The sequence below is a fragment of the Heteronotia binoei genome, chromosome 11, assembly GCF_032191835.1.
Source record: "Heteronotia binoei isolate CCM8104 ecotype False Entrance Well chromosome 11, APGP_CSIRO_Hbin_v1, whole genome shotgun sequence".
NCBI lineage: Eukaryota > Metazoa > Chordata > Lepidosauria > Squamata > Gekkonidae > Heteronotia > Heteronotia binoei.
In genome coordinates, this window is record NC_083233.1 from 38,125,991 (window position 1) to 38,143,392 (window position 17,402).

Sequence of the window (17,402 nt, forward strand, 5' to 3'; positions counted from 1 at the left end):
ATGAATAACCTCATGATGACTCACCACCTTTCTAGAGAACTGATCGACTCACTGCCATACATACCAAGATACACTCACTCCCCCAGCAGTGCCTTATGCCAGAATTTGCTCTCAGGTTCCTTTTAATAACTTTACTTACACAGATTCCCTTTGGGTTGGATTTGTTCTCATTTTTCCTGTGTTTGAAGCAGCTGCTGGCCTGCAAGGGATTTGCCAGGTTATTCTCTTGGTTGAAGGAGCCACTGTCATTCCGTCTGGGTGCTGTCTCATCTAGCAAAGGAGATAAAGGTGGGGGCAACAGCTTCTCTTCTCTCTTCTTAGTCACCTTTTTAACTGCATTGTTGCTGCAAAGGTGAAAAAAAGGAGCATTTGTTACAGCCAGAACACATCTGACATGTGCAAAGATGAGCCTCCTGATAAATCATAAGTGACCTGCGTCTGCTGTGTGAAGAAGACTGGCTTAAAAAAAAACATTTGTAGCATGAGTCAGCATGTGCACTGGCCCTGCTCCTTCAATGTCAGGCGTCACTACTCTGCCCATGTGCACACTCTTCATAACTGAGCCACCCCAAGTGAATGCTCTGAAACTGACTGCAAATGCTATGAAATGCAAAAGGGCCAAGATGGCGATCCCTCTGAAAAGACAGCTGTACTTCATGCCAATCTTAGAGCCCTTCAGCGATGGCCAAAAAAACCATCGGTTTGCTTTTGCAAGTGCTTGAAAAATTTCTTGAGGTATTTCCAGTGCTTGCAACAAAAGCTTAAAAGCAGACCAACAAGTGGATTAAGACAAATTGTTCCAATCCCCTACCCTTTCTTAAGCACATAAAGCCTTCTCTGTGTGAAGGGAATCGAAATACCAGTGGTGAGAAGCGCTTGGTAGTCACAGGAAAAAAAATTTCCCTTCAGGAGAGACCTATGAAAGCTTCTCCTGTGCCTACCAAGCCTTTTCTGCCTCTGCTGATTCTTCCCACTTCACTAGGCTTCCCAACCCTCCTGCCCTGGCAGGGGACCCCAGGATTTCCAGCCTCTTCCCCTGCTCCCCAAAAAAATGGAAGTGGGGGCAGGGGGGGAAACGGCGGCAAGGAGCGTGGCCCGGTGAGTGGCAGAGGCGGCGGGACCGTGGCGATTGTCCCGGGCTGGCTGCCCTCTGGCCGCTTTTGGCCTTGCTCCCCCCCCTTTGGTGGCTCCCGTGGGGAGGAGGGGGCGTCTGGGCAGGGCTGGGCTCCGAGCCCCCTTCGGCCGCGGCTGACTGGGCCACCCCCTTTCTGAAGTTGGTTCCATCCCCGGCGGGACGGCAAGAGCTGCTATGCTGGCTGGCTGGGCTGGCCCCCGAGGGGTTGAGCGGGCGGGCAGCCAATGACTGGCAGCAGCAGCCGGCCCGGGGCTGGGGTGGGGACGCGGGCAGTGTGTGTCGTGACGCCGCCAGAGAGAACATGGCCCGGTGAGTGGCAGGGGCAGCGAGGCGCTGTGGGGCGGCAGGCTGGCTGGCGGGGCTGGCCGCTTTTGGCCTTGCTCCTCCCCCTCTGGTGGCTCCCGTGGGGAGGAGGGGGCGTCTGGGCTGGGCTCTGAGCCCCCTTCGGCCAGAACTCCCGTCAGAGTTCAGTTATGCTTGTCACACCCTTGCTCCATGTCTCCTGGCTCCACCCCCAGATATTTCTTACAATGGACTTGGAAACCCTACACTTCACACAGGTAAGAGGCTTCCTCTTGCAAAAGTGGGGAGGGACAGGAAGGCAGGGCTGGGGTGTGGCTGATGCAGCAGCAAAACACATTGTGAACTTAGTCTGAATTTTAAAGGCTCCAGACACAATTGCAATGGGCTGAAACTTTGTGAAGTTGGGGGACTGCAGATCATGAACTCCACCAGCTGGAACTTTATTATTTATTAATATATTTATAGTCTATGGCTCATGGTGGCTTGCAGTTCCATGATTAAAAACATAAGCAAAACTCTATGGACCCTCTACTCCCCAAGAAAATTCCTGAACGTTAAAGCCCATTAAAAGTGCTTGCAAATAAAATAGGCTTACAGTGCCTGCTAAAAAGGTTGTAAGACAGTGCTCCCACCACATCCTCAGGGAGCCTGACCACAAGATGGGAGCCACTGTAGAGAAGGAATTAACTCCTTGGGAAAGCTGCTCTCATGTAACATAGTAGTAAGGCTGGAGTTGTGTGTCCTTGGGAAAAAATGACTGGTATTTAAGCCACTGCTGGAGGGAGAGAGAGAGAGAGAGAGAGAGATCCACCTGGCTCCTTAATATGTTAATTTGGCCATGGATTTTTTTTATATTTTAGTTACTGTCCTAGTCCAGTCAATGAAGATTACTTGAATTTTAATCTTTCCTTAGACAACTAATATTGCATTCTACAGCCATTTACTTTTCATGATTATTGACTCAAATTTTCAATAGCAAATTAAGTCAACAAGAATTTATGTCTCCCTCTTAGTCAATTTAAGTCAGTGTCAGGCATTTATAGATTTACAATACCTCAAAGAAACAAATCAAAGAGGAACAAGCAAAGCAAAGCGGCTTGATTTCTTGATCGGGGGAAATTCAATAGGCTCACCTGGCGGTATGTTGCATCACTCCACCAGTTTTAATGATAATGACGTCCATTTCAGTTACTGCCTAATAGTGCCCATTATCAAATAAAAACCACTGCTGTCAAATGGGCGTTTTACTACCATTCTCTCTAATATGACATTATCTATCTATCTATCTATCTATCTATCTATCTATCTATCTATCTATCTATCTATCTATCTATCTATCTATCTATCTATCTATCTATCTGCTACAGATACAAACTCAAGATCTTTAAATGAAGCTTTGTTACATTTTAGACAATCTGGGAAAAGAATGACAAATTGTAACACTATAATAAATACAAATGGACAAACCACATCCTGAAACACAATTCAAAATATGACAAACATTGTCCCTCAATACATTTTGCCCCCCTAGTCGGAATAAAGAGGCTGACACAGGATATTGGGAAATGGGCCACTTTATTTAATTAACACAACTGAACACGGCAAGGGCAAACTGCGGTGGGACAAGCCCTGGGGTCTTCCTCAGACCCCGCCAAGTCCCACGAAGGGCGAGTCACCCTGCCCCCAGCACGAGCCATAAGATTCTGGCTAATGCCAGGCCGGCCAGGCCGAAACCCTCCCCTAAACTTCTGCCCCGATACCCAGAAGGAGGCGAATTTAGGAGGAGGCATGAATACGATCCGCATTATACAGCATTGAGCCTTAAAGCCCATCTGCCGCTCCTGCGTATCGACTGCACAAACAGGTGCAGCTGCCTGGGTGCTCACCTGCAAGGTATAACCCCCTTGCACCTTCTGCCAAGTGACCAAAATTAACCCCCCACCCTTTACTTAATATCCACACCACTGTCGGTAGTACAAGGTAGGCGAAAAAACACCCACCACAGGCCAATCAGGTGAGATGAAAAATTCCTACCTGGCCCCTAATAAGACAACCGGTTAAACCTGTACTACACAGGGTGGGTGGGTGGGCCGAGAGCGGCAATGAGCCTGAGCTGGGAGGGCGGGGTCGAGGCTACAAATAGCCCCGACGCTCCACCCGCCTGCACCTCCCGGATGGACGGGAAGCTCATAGGCAGCCTCCCCTCCTTCCAGGGAGGCAAAAAGCGGCCCCGTGGCATGCAGCCGCTTTGCGGCGCGGCCTGTGCGGGGCCGAATATCCAATGACTTCGACATTATCTCCAACATGATACATCAATTTTTACATAGGTACTACATTCTACATGTTGCCAATCAGATATTTAATATATTTTACCTTTCTTCCAAAGAGCTGTTGTACACATTTTGGCTGCCAGAGTTAAATGCATAATTAGCCCTAAGTCATTGCAATTAACTATTTCTTCAAGACAGCATGGAGGAATCACTTTAGGATTGGATGTTACCTGACACTCCTGTCATTCCATTAATTATCTGAGAATCTTATCCCAGAACATCTTGAATATAGGAATAAGTCACTCAGCAAACTTCCATGATAGACTGGGGATAAAATACCTGCATTTCCCACATCCTAGTCTGAGCCTCCAACCATTACAGTACCTAAGGGTCACCCAGTGAGTTTCATGGTGAACTGGGATTTGAATCCCTTGCCCCAGTTAAAAAGTCCTCTAAAGTGCACTAGCGATTCACATTTTACCTGTTCAACAAACAGCCATTTCCTTTTGGCAGGATCCTTCATTGTTCAGTATTGATTAACAGACTCACACAGGAGGTTTACTTCTCATGTGATTTTAAATGCCAATGTTATTATGTTATGTAAACATTACCAGACATGATACTTGAAAGCTAGTTACAATATAGCAGTTGGACTGGAGAGACCCATGTTCAAATCAGTGTTGAGACTCACTGTGTTCTCTATGGCTGGTCGCTCTGTTCTCAGTTGAGAAACATGGGCTAGGTCTGGATAGCTTTTTTGCTCTGTCTTGACCAACTTCCGTCTTTACTACAGCTCCTCATCCCTTATTACTTTGTCCATGCAGGTCCCATGATCTCCAGCATAGCTTTTTGAGTGAGAAAGGGGAAAGCAAAAGGGGGTCCTTCCTCTTTCTCCAGAAGAAAAGTTGGTTGGGTCCAACCCCATGGATAAAAAGCTGGATAACAAATTTGATAGATAAGTGGAAGTGGTGGAACAGTCAAGGGTTCAAACACTCCCCTTTTAGGTTGTGAAGGCAACAATCCTCCCCTGATGCTTTTCTCCTACATAAGAGACTTGTAATTGTCAGAGTATTCAATCAGGACAGGGAATACTAGATTTAGACCAGATCTCCATTCAGCCTTTTAGTTCTCTGGGTTAAAGTTAAAGTTACGTTTTCAGTCCCATCATCCTTTCATTTTGTGTCAATACAATGGAGGAAAGAAAAACTAAATATGCTACATTGAGTTCTTTGGAACAACAAGAAAAATAAAAGCACTAAAATTGCAGTGGCAAGGAGAAAGTACAGCACTGAAGAAGATATGGTGAAATATATTTTTTTTTAATCCTTTTAGCTATTACTATTTTTGCTGAGAAAATCAATGCGGGAGAAAATTCAGTACAGTCCTGATTCTATAATCTCAATGAAGTCACTTGTTACTAGCAATTATCTATATTGTTTCTTTGCTACAGGCTTTCATGAACTGGCTAAAGTTTTTGGTTTTACCATTCCAGAAATTGGTATGATTTGCATTTGATTGCACACTCCCCAGGTATCACCTAAATTCTCAAAAAACTGGATTGGGTTAAGTGTGAACTCATAGGATATTAATAGCTATCTGTAATGTGATTATGGTCTCAATTAAATATAACAGATAAGAAAGCTGAAATTTTTTCGCTTGGCAACTGGAAGCATCTGGGACCAGGGGAAAGGAAAACTAGCATAGGGGAAATAACTATTGATGAACACAATTATATTTTAACAGAGGATACCAATGGTTGCAGAGCCCTAAGGAATTAAATTAATGACCTAGAAAACAAGCTCAAATTAAGAAACATCAGGTTGGGGGTAGATCCCCAGCGCTTGATGAAGGAAGGAAATAAAGATTTTTTAATAGATTGTGTTGAAGGATAAACTTATAGTATTTCAAGGAATGACATACAGGAAATTGCCAGCATACTTTGTAAATTCATCTAACCCCATGCAAACTATCTGTCCCATTTTCATGCTTGAGAAACAGAGGATTTAACCAGGGGTAACTCTGGATTAATTCATTTGCATTAAGAGGAGTTAGTAATTACAGAATTATAAAAGAGATTAGGAGCTGCCTGATTTTGGTTCACAATGGGTTTTAAAGTCATCAATTACATGTTAATTTCTGGATTACTTAATAAACATAAATATTGCTGCTGGAATCAAGAGTCCAGAAGAACTGGAGATTTCTCGGCTCACAAGAGTGTCAGTCAAAAATAAATCCTTTCAAATCTAGAAAGGGATAAATCTGGGGAGGTCCCTTATGGATGATGTCTACAGAAACAAGCAGCAGTAAGAATTAGCTAAATCAGGGGTCGGGAACCTCTGTCCTGAGGGCCTTATATGGCCCTTGAGGTCACTTGGTGTGGCCCTCAGGGATTGCTGGGCCAAACTGAGCCATGTGGCAGCCTTTCTGGGGCCTGACTGGCCAGCAAGGATCATGGGGCCCAGCCGTGCTGTGCAGCAGCCTCCCCAGGGCCAGGCAGGGATCACAGGGCCCAGATGTATTGTGCGGCAGCCTCCCTGGGGCCTGGCTGGCTGGCCAGAATTGTTGCAGGGCCTGGAAAAGTTACTGTCACAGTTCAGTTTACACTTGATTATCCCAGAAGGTGTGGCCTAATATGCTTATAAGTGTGTGATCTAATATGCTAATATTAGGGGATGTGGTCTAATATGCTACTGAGTTCATGCTGGGCTTTTTCCACAAAAAAGCCCTGGACCTATGCATTTGCCTAGGGCGGCAGGCCGTGTGTGTGTGTGCGTGCCAGATTAGGGTCTCCCCACATGACTTCAAATAGAAAAACAATTATTTGCATTAATTTTGCTGGCCTGAATCATTCTCCCTCAGCGGAGCACTGTTTTTTAAGTTGATAATTTTTTATGGCCTGCGAATGATGTTATAAATATCCATATGGCCCTTGGCAGGTTCCCCACCCCTGAGATAATAGACTTGAGGGAAATAAGGGGGAAAGAACTGGAAAGGAAGCATATTGGCTTTTGAGCCATTTTCTGGTTTTTAGTTCGTTTTAATATAGAACTTGAAAGGAGGTTTGATGGATCAGAACAACATCCTGTTTATTTTCAGCAATGACCAGGTTGATGCATTTGAGAACATGAAAACAGCAGGGCGTGGAGGCAAGAACTCTTTCATTCCTTTGTTTCCAGCAGCAACTGGTATTTAGCGGTACACTTCCTCTCAGGGCTTTTTTTTTGCAGCAGGAACTTCTTTGCATATTAGGCCACACACCCCTGATGTAGCCAATCCTTCAAAAGCTTACAGGGCTGTTATTACAGGGCCTACTGTAAGCTCCAGGAGGATTGGCTACATTAGGGGTATGTGGCCTAATATACAAAGGAGTTTCTGCTACAAAAAAAGCCCTGCTTCCTCTACATAGAGAGGTTCCATTTAGCTTACCATGACTAACAGCACCATCTTAAGCAGTTACCATCCTTCTAAGCCCACTGTCTTCAACAGACAGAAGGATGTAACTCTGGTTATGATTTACTGCAAGGGACCTATATGTAATGTTTAATCCTCTGAGAAAAAAAAATCTGTCTAATATAACTGCCATATCCTATGGCCAATTCTGTAGGTTTTACATTGCATGAAATACTTAACTGTCCTATGGGAGTGGCAGTGGCTCGGGAAAAGCACATGCTTTGCATGTAGATGATCATAGGTTCACTCCTTAGCATCTCCAGGTAAAAGGCAACAGATGCTAGGGCAGGGGGCTTTCTGTTCCTGAGACTCTGAAGAGCTGTTGCCCAATCACAGTAGAGTACTGAGCTATATGGACCAATGTTCTGACTCAATATTAGGCCACTGCCTAGGTTCATACTAATCTATTGCCTAATACTGAGTCCAATTTTATCCACATACATAGCCTTTACTGCCATCACCATATCCTATGAAGAGTCTCCTTAAGACAGCCGGTTTGGTGTAGTGGTTAAGTGCATGGACTCTGGGAGAACCGGGTTTGATTCCCCAGTCCTCCACTTGCACCTGCTAGCATGGCCTTGGGTCAGCCATAGCTCTGGCAGAGGTTGTCCTTGAAAGGGCAGCTGTTTGGAGAGTCCTGTCAGCCCCACCCATCTCACAGGGTGTCTGCTGTGAGGGAAGAAGATATAGGAGATTGTAAGCCGCTCTGAGTCTCTGATTCAGAGAGAAGGGCGGGATATAAATCTGCAATCTTCTTCTTCTTTATCTGTCCTTACCCCCAATGTCTAAGCAGAATGAAAATCATACTTGAAGTGACAGTTATCATGTGTTTCATATCTATCAGTGTCTGTACATAAGTCTGTGGCGTGATTCTATAGGTGCAAAATTGAAATTTGGCACTGATTGCCAGAAGTATATTCAGATAGCCTTTTCAGCTTATTTGGCAATTTCTTTTGGAATCTCACTGTGCACTGGGGGGAGGGGTTGGGCAGAATGAAAGAATGATCATCTGAATATACTTCAATTCCCACTCCCACTACCCTGACATATGTTTGCTTGCATCAACAAAACTACTTGTTAATGATTTAGCATATAAATTGTATTTTATTAATATTTTAAAAAGATCATGGTCCACCATGGCTGTAGGCGGGCTATGTGAATCATAAAGGACTGCAATGTATTTTTGACTACAGGGAAAAGTCAGTGGTAAAAACAAGCTTTCCTGCAGTATGTCATTCTGAAGAGTTTCTTTATAAAGGACCATCTTAATATCCAGGAAAAACTTACTCTTTTGTGTTGGTTATTCTGTGATTGGGTATTGGAGAGATGCATGGCGGAAGCAGACAAGACATAGACGACTCCTCCAGGCGTTGTTTCTTGTTTTCTCCAAATGCATCCAAATTCTCAGACTGCTTCAACAACAACAGACACCAGAAAATTATGGCTTTAAAAACCCTGTGTCTCATCTCACCAGCTTTCCCTGCCGTTGCAGATGATAAAAACAATCACAGTGTATGTCCCTCCAAGTAATTGCAGCCTGGGTTGAGCCAAAATTAGCCAGGCAGATTCAGCTGTGTTTTTGTTTAGCTTGAAAGGGACTTCTGTTTTTGAACATGATTTTCCAGTACCTCTCATGAACATTTCTAGCATACCGTGCTTGCAGCTCAGCAATGAAAGAGGATTGCAGCAATGGTGGCTTGTTCTATGTAGTTTTGAACCACAGTGAGAGGCAATTAACTAATCACAGAATTGCTTGATGCCAAGCTAACCTCAGTTTAGAGTGTTTGCTTCTACTCGGGGGCAATTCCCTGATTTGCTGTCATGGCCACTGTGAATGCAAAGGCATCTGCAGCAGCAATGCAGCCTTCATGCAGGGCTTTTTTCCCTGTGCTTCTCTATTCTGCCCCTGGACTCAGATGGGTCTCAGATAGGCTCTCTCGTATGTATGTATGTATGTATGTATGTATGTATGTATGTATGTATGTACTGATTTTAAAAGTAGCTGGTAAATAGCACACAGTGGTAGTTGTGGGAATGGGGAGGAAATGCTGATGGATGTAGGTAGAGAGGTGTGTAGAAATTTGCACTTTCTCATGTATATGCTCCCTCCAAACCTGCTATGAGCATGTTTTAGAAAAGACTGCATCAAAGCAAAACAAATCAAATCAAATCAATAAAGCAGGTTCGGGAAGCTTCAGAGCAAAGCTGAGGAAAACCTAGATAGTAGACATCTTGCAGAAGACCCAACAAATGCCACAGCATTTGTGTGTGTGTGTGTTTGGTAGCGGGGAATGCAGAATAAGTGGAAACAATCACTGGTAATTCAACCAACATCATCATCAGCCCAGCTTGCTTCTCTGAAACAGGGTGGAACTATATGTGACTTTTTTTTTAATGGAAGTGTGGAGGCTGTGATTTAAAGGGATAACACATAATGAACTCTTCCCTAATGCTTTTTCCTGATGAAAATCACCCCCCCCCCTTACCTATACTGGGAAAAATATGTGTGCCCATAAACTTGCACAAGTTGAGGGAGGATGCAAAAGGAGCTTAGGGATGATGAATTCTGGTGGGGAAGTAGTAAAGGGGGAGGGGGAAAGGAGTAATAGCTCATCTTCCCTGGCCTCAGTCTCTCCCTTCAAATTGTAGCCCTTGCAGCTGCATTCTCTTAAAAACCATCAGGACAAATAATCAGAGAATTACACCTAACATGTAATTTTGCTCCAGGAAGGTTGACTGGCAGATTCCTCCTGTTCCATTATTAGCTACATCTGCATTTGGGCTGGATTCATTCCCTTGTTTCTGGCACTAGAGCTGGCATTTTTAGCACGCAATTGGCACCAATGGCAGATGTTGCATTTGCTGAGGTTGATAACATCCTCCCCCCCCCTTTTAAAAAAAACCCTGAGACCATTTTTATTTTGAAAGACCAGAAGCAGAGCCATTTCCCATTCAAGAAAAAGTCCCACTCAGACACAGGAAATTCATTTTTTGATATAAAACCTCTTTCTCCTTCCTAAAAAACCACATTTTAGTTTGTCATTTCGTTTGTCATGCTGTCATTTCCCACAAGATAGGTTCCCCATGGGCATAAATAACATAAAACACATGATAAAGCATTGTCTCTTGAGTCACAGTAGATTCTTTGCAGGTGGCTGTTACAAAGAGAGGATGGGAAGTTACTGAATGGCATTTTGATAAATCACATTTGTTTATGTAACAAAACCCACATTTTTCAATGTACACTAAAAGGCAGAATTCAGTAACTGCAACAAGCGAGTACAGTCTGTTGACTTTAATGGAGGCTTACCTGTTTAAGTCTGCAGTAAATCTGGACTTAATGCTCCAGAGAGTAAAAAACAGACCATCAAACAAAGATTCAGGAACAATCTTGACCCAAGAGGGGCACTGAGCAACCCACCCCTTCAGTTATCTTCTAAACCCCTCCCTTCTGTTTTGCTCCTCTTTGACCTCCCAATCTTTACTCCAAACTAATCATGGTTCATAAACACGGAGAGATGTCCAGTTATTCTAGGCTGTGTGTTTTGTGCATGAGAAGGGAGACCACTGCTTATCAGCAATACCTAAAGGCCAAACTAAAAAGTAAAGGTAAAGGTAGTCCTCTGTGCAAGCACCAGTCGTTTCCCACTATGGGGTGATATCGCATCATAATGTTTCCATGGCAGACTTTTTATGGGGTGGTTTGTCATTGCCTTCCTCACTTATCTACACTTTCTCCCCAGCAAGCTGGGTACTCATTTTACCGACCTTGGAAGGATGGAAGGCTGAGTCAATCTTGAGCCGGCTATCTGAAACCAGCTTCCACCGGGATCGAACTCAGAACGTGAACAGAGAGCTCGTACTGCAGTACTACAGCTTTACCACTCTGTGCCATGGGGCCAAACTTCGCAGTACTTAAAAAAATAATAATTTGGCTTTCAGTTCCCCCAGACCCAACTTATTTTCACCTCAGTTACCCAGCAGCTGCAGGAAATGTCACCACCCTGCAGAAGCTGATTTGTATCAAGTTAGTGGCACGGTGGGGGGTGGGAAAAAAGAGGTTCCCTGCATGGTTTTCCCTGAGCTGAAAGGTCCTGATGGGAGTTATCTGCATACTTTTGGAGCTGCACATGCTTAGAATACTCCATAAGCAGCTCCAAAGTCAAACAAATAACTGCCCAAGAAGGCTGTTTACACTCAGGAAAAAGGTGGAGATGGGGAGACAGAAGCCCCCTCCTACCCTTACACTGCTGTTCGGAGTCAAACCATTTCTTGTCAACTTTAAAAGTGACATTCCCTGCAGCTGCGGTGTGACTGAGGTGAAAGTGAATTAAGTCACTTGAACCCAAACACAGCAGCTTGTTAAAAATGTACTATGTATTTTGGCGTAAAGCTTCCTGAGGAGAATTGTCATCCTCTATCATAGCAAAGAGGGGTGTCTGTTTGCAAACTTCGTAGAAGAAGAAGAAGAAGAAGATATTGGATTTATATCCCGCCCTCCACTCCGAAGAGTCTCAGAGCGGCTCACAATCTCCTTTACCTTCCTCCCCCACAACAGACACCCTGTGAGGTGGGTGGGGCTGGAGAGGGCTCTCACAGCAGCTGCCCTTTCAAGGACAACCTCTGCCAGAGCTATGGCTGACCCAAGGCCATTCCAGCAGGTGCAAGTGGAGGAGTGGGGAATCAAACCCGGTTCTCCCAGATAAGAGTCTGCACACTTAACCACTACACCAAACTGGCTCTAAGTAGGGAGAGGACAAGTGGGCTGGAACCTCCCCCCCCCCCCCCCCCCCGTCTCTCAACTTCCAATAGCACCAGGTGCTTGTTCCAGACCGGCAGTATAAGCTACCCCAGGGACAGCTGGCAAACAGATCAGAAAAGCACATCCAAATGCACACATCCAAATGGCTCTTGTCCCATCCCCATCCTCACCCTGTCCCTACCTGTATTCCAGCCACCTCAAAAAGGAACCACTTCCAAAGTGGTACCAAATTGCTGAGGGCCTGAGGCATCTCCAAGGTGCCTCCTTGGCCATCTGGATGGCTGGGAAATGCCTGGGGAATGATGGACGGTCACATGAGGACTCTGGATGCTCCTCGAGGTGACTGCAACCCGGCCCTGTTCTGGTGGTGGGCTGCATGCCATCTGGAAGCACCAGGGTGCTTCTGTTTCCATTGGCTCACTTCCAGGTCAGCACACTACCACCCTGAGCCGGCAGTCTGGACTCCGTCAGTGAATCCAGGCAGCAGAAAGCAGTGCTGCCATTAAGAGGTACCAGAAGTAAACTGGCCCATAGGACACAAATGGCCTGCCATCCGCTGCCTTTTAGCTTGGATTTTAAACTAGGTTTGGGGGAAACGATTGAGCATGAAGGATGTGTGTGTACCTGTGCTCCTTCTAGCTGTATGACCTCTCCCCAAGTGGTATTTGGGATTCTCCCCTTGCAGTTAAGATTAGCCTGCAGGAGAAGAGGGACTAGTCTTGGAGGATATGTACACTCTGGATCATATCCTAGAGATCAAATTTACCCTTCCCTCTGCCCAGAGTGGATTAAAGGGTCACAACAGTTAGAGAACTGATCTTGGAGGACTGATCCTCCCCCCCTCCCCTTCACCTGTGGAATTTTTGTGGGTAGCAGCTTGTTTTTCTGACGCACAATTTTTCAGTCAAAGGACAAAGGCTTCCACTACTCCTTCTATTCGTCACCATGAAGGCAGAGACGTAGTGAGCAGAGCTGATTGCTGGATGTGATGCTGGATATCACTGAACAAGTACTGGGAAACAGTTATAAGCGGGAAAAATGGAAACTTGGAACACCTAGAAGGAGCACAGGTACACACACGTCCTTCATGCTCAATCGTTTCCCCCAAACCTAGTTATAAGCGGGAAAAATGGAAACTTGGAACACTATGGTATCCCAAATGTCCTTTCTGTTTATGAAATGTGTGCTAATTATCTTTACCCAGGGCTTTTTTTGAGCAGGAACGCATAGGAATGCAGTTGCAGCTAGTTTGGCATAGGGAGGTGTGGCCTAATATGCAAATGAGTTCCAGCTAGGTGAAACAGTGGCAATGTCAGGAGTGTGGCCTAATATGCAAATGAGTTCCTGCTGGGCTTTTTCTACAAAAAAGAGCCCTGTCTTTAGCAAACAAAACAAAGAATAGCAACCAGAAGTCTTTCTTTAAACTTTCTTTCTGGTATTAAAATTTCTAGTCTTACAATTTTTACAACGTAGCATTACCGAAATTAACTGAATTAAAATGGGCAGGATTCACTCTTGCAGATGAAAAGGATTATTGTTAAGAGTGCGTGGGAGTCATTAATCTGTCCTCAGAGCAGCTCACCACCAGCGTATGAGTCACCTCCTGGGTGGAAACAGTGACTCATACAGAGATGCAGCGGGCAGTTGCCTGTGAAAATGGTTAAGATCCCATCAACCCCAAAGAAGGATATACAAAATACACCATTTTTTGCTATGTTTTTGTACATGAGCTTTTTTGCATCACTCTCATTTCTGCTGTCTTGATTCATTTGTTACCTTTATGCCATTTTTTGCATCATTTAGAAATTCCCATACCATTTACATGTAGCTGGTGCAAAAATACTGTTTAAAAATTAGTTGATTTTAATGGGGAAAAACTAGTACAAAGGAGAAGAAAATGACACCAAACCAAAGAAAATGACACCAAATCAATTCACACAGAGGAGAAGTGAAACCGAAACAAGGATTTCAGAGTCAAAACACTGGAGCTACAGAATTCAGCAACATCCCTAGAGGCAGAGATGCAGCAGAATTAGCTGCTCCCAGTGATCCAATTGGGAAAAAGAGAACCAACAGGCAGCCTGCTCAGTGGGTGGCACCTTTGGATGGAAAAGATTCTTATTTTGTAAAGAATCTCTCTCACACAGCATAGGAGCACTTCCCTTCTAGATACTAGTATGCCCCAGCATGGTTTGGGAATTACTGATTCAGCACATCAATGTACATCTTTCATCAGTATAGAAAGAGCTTTCCAGAAGCAGACTAAAAGGCTAAGCGACCAAAGTCTGGCTCTGCCCTGACACCCTCACTTTCCTGAGAGATAACAACCAAACAGTTTCCCCATCCACTATAAAGAGATGGATTACCTTGTGCTTCCTTTTTGATTTAGTGGAGGGTTTTTCAGCAGCTGGCGTCGGGGACTCTCGGGATTGTCGCCTGTGCTTTGTGTTAACCTCGCGGGGTTCTGCTTTCCCAGATGTGTTCTCAAAGGGGTCTTGTCCAGGGATCCGAGAGAGTAAACTCAGGTCTATTTTCACCCAAAGGTATTTGAGCTCTTCAAACTCTTTGAGTGGAGAAAGGGGTTCATTCTGCACAACTGGGATAGGTGAGAAAAGCTGCTCCTCTAAATCGTTGCCATTTTGGTCAATGGAGGTATTGCTACTGTTGCTCGTTAAGCTACTTACGCTGAGGATGTTACTGCTGGAGTCCTTGGCTTTAATACTGTTATCAGGGCCACTGCAGGCCTGCAAGTTCTTCGCCTGCAGGCCCTCTTCCTGATCAGTGTTTGAATCAGAGGTGGATGAATCTGTTTCCACGAATTCTCGTGATTTGGGAATAGTTTTGCTGGGGCCTCTGTACTTTTTCTTCTCAGGAGCAGGTCCCACACTCGTCCTTGGCTCTTTCCTTGGAGCAGTCTTCCCAGCAGTTACCTTGTTGCGAACTTTTGGCTGTTCTTGGGACTCTTGGGTTTCCTTCTCTTTGGGTGTGCTGCTGGTATTATTTGGTTTGGGCCAATTGTAGTCTTCGGCACTGGAAGTCCTTTCTACTTTTTTGGGTTGTTTTTTCCCGGTAGTCCTTTGGGAGGGGGGTTCATTGTGAGCTGGTGACTTCTGCTTTGAACTTTTTGCTTCTGCTGGAGCTTTCTGGGCAACCCGGGGTTTGGCTTTCTCACGGATGGGACTACGTAGCGCCCTGTCTTTGGAATCAGTCAGGGCCAGGCTGCCACTCAGCTTCCCTTTGTTCTGTCCTTCAATCGGTGGGTTGTTCTGAGATTGTGAGGTGTTCTCACTGTGACTCTCATGCTGGCTGCTGATGATGGTCTTGTTGTGGGGATTGACTTTGTTCAACCATTTATCCAGCTGCCATTTGTTAGCTGAGGGGGGTTCAGGCTGCAGAAGGAGAGATGATGAATCAAGCAACCCTTTAAAAAGCAAAATGAACACTACATCCCCAACGTTTCACTCAAACAATGGCTGTTGCTTACTACACTGCACTACAGATGGACAGCAAACTTAAAAAAAAAAATCTTTTTCTTCGAGGTCATTACATACCAGTGAAAAAGAAGAAATGTTAACAAATTACATATTGATTTTAGATCGCAGAGAACAGTGGAATGGGGTTGATCATCCTGAAACCTTCATGGGGCTTCGTCCCATATACTTGAATGCACATCTCCTTCTAAGTGTCCCCCTCCACTAATCCTTATGCATGTGATTGTAAAACACTGCTTCTTTTGTACAGATTTTATACACTAGGGTAAAGCAGGGTGCTTTCAGTGGTGTCACCATATCATGGAACTGCCTAGTGAAGTTCAGCTGGTAACCTCTTCTTTTAGGTATAAGGCACAGACCCCTTTTTTTGTATCAAAACACTTTAAAAGAAGAACTTTTAATTGTTTAATATGACTTTCTTATAACTGTAGTTTTACTTTAGAGATTTCAAGAGATATCTGCAGTCTATATTATTATAAAGAATTATTAACTCTGTAATTATATATTGTAACAATAAAGCTGATGCTCTATTACTGTAGTGTTGGGGATGGTGAGAAAGATGGGATATAAATACATTTAATATAGATATGATAAACAAATTTATGCTTCAAGCTGCCTCAAATGCACTGCAGAAAATGTAACATGTAAATGTTATGAAATGTATAGATAAATAAATATTGAAGAACAATTGCAGATTTATACCCCGCCCTTTCCTCTGAATCAGAGACTCAGAGCGGCTTACAATCTCCTATATCTTCTCCCCCCACAACAGACACCCTGTGAGGTGGGTGGGGCTGAGAGGGCTCTCACAGCAGCTGCCCTTTCAAGGACAGCCTCTGCCAGAGCTATGAACCCAAGGCCATTCCAGCGGGCGCAAGTGGAGGAGTGGGGAATCAAACCCGCTTCTCCCAGATAAGAGTCCGCACACTTAACCACTACACCAAACTGGCTCAAAATATGCCAAAGCATGATCAATAATGATTACTATTCCACTGGATGATAATCCATAAAACCTTTCTTCACTAAATCTCATGTAATAGGCTATTATCAAAGTAGCAGTTTCCCAAATTCTATAAACCATGCTTGAGTTGAATAATAAGAATCAGTCTTAAGCACATATTGTTCTTAATTGTTTTAATTGTTTAATTTGCTTTAATTGTTTAATTGTTCAACTGTTCAATTGTTCTGATCTTACTGGTTGTGAGCTGCCCTGAGCCTGCTTTGGCGGGGAGGGCGAGATATAAATCCAATAAACCTAAACCTTTAAAAGGACAGCAGCAATGCTATCTAAATCTGTGTGGATTCAAGAGTATTAATGTCTTGGGGAATGGGATAATTGTAGGTGATGCAACAAAATGTCCACAGATTGCTTTCATGTCCTCTGCAAAACATTCTGCAATGCAGGCATTTGTAGATTTTGTTTCAAATAATATGGAACAAATAGCTGGCAGTGTGATTCCTAAATATCCACTCCAGGTATTGAATGGATATTTATGAGATGACCAGAATGATTAAATGCAGTGCTCCACTGCACACTGATTGTGAATCAAGATGGTAATCTCGTAGTAGAAGCAGTCAGTAAGAAATGCTCTGTATAAAAATAACTGCGAGAAGTCCAGTCACCTTCTGTCTGAAATTGTGAACATAAATAATGTTTACATGGATTTTAGGGTTGCCAATTCTTGAAAGAAAAAAATGGCCGAAGTTCTCAAAGTTCCAGGATGTAATGAGGGTGGTAGTGTTCAGTGGCCTTGGGCAGACTTGGGGGAAGAATCTATATTTAAAACATTTCTATTCTCCTAAAGGGGCAGATAAAAGAAAAACTGCCTAGGGGAACAAAAACAGTCTTGCTCCTGGTTTTTCTGGCAACTGGAATGAATGAAAACACTGGTCAGACTATTTTTGCCCTCTCTGATCAACTGGTAAGCAAGTGGGCTGCATTATTTTTTCAAAAACACTCAAGTTTTGCATTTACAAAAGGCAGGGAGATA

The 17,402-nt window shown here is 44.2% G+C and overlaps 1 protein-coding gene across 2 annotated transcripts in view; it reads right to left on the minus strand.

Moving 5' to 3' along the window:
- AFF2 (ALF transcription elongation factor 2) overlaps positions 1-17,402 on the minus strand; it is a 531,080-nt gene that overhangs the window by 37,110 nt on the left and 476,568 nt on the right. The window contains exons 11-13 of one of the 2 annotated variants that reach the window (XM_060249320.1): positions 14,287-15,309; positions 8,446-8,567; positions 140-344 (exon numbers count right to left, since the gene is read on the minus strand). In XM_060249320.1, coding sequence (XP_060105303.1) covers positions 140-344; positions 8,446-8,567; positions 14,287-15,309 — 1,350 coding nt within the window. Of the gene's footprint in view, positions 1-139; positions 345-8,445; positions 8,571-14,286; positions 15,310-17,402 lie in introns of both variants that reach the window. The other variant, XM_060249319.1, reaches the window with a different exon arrangement.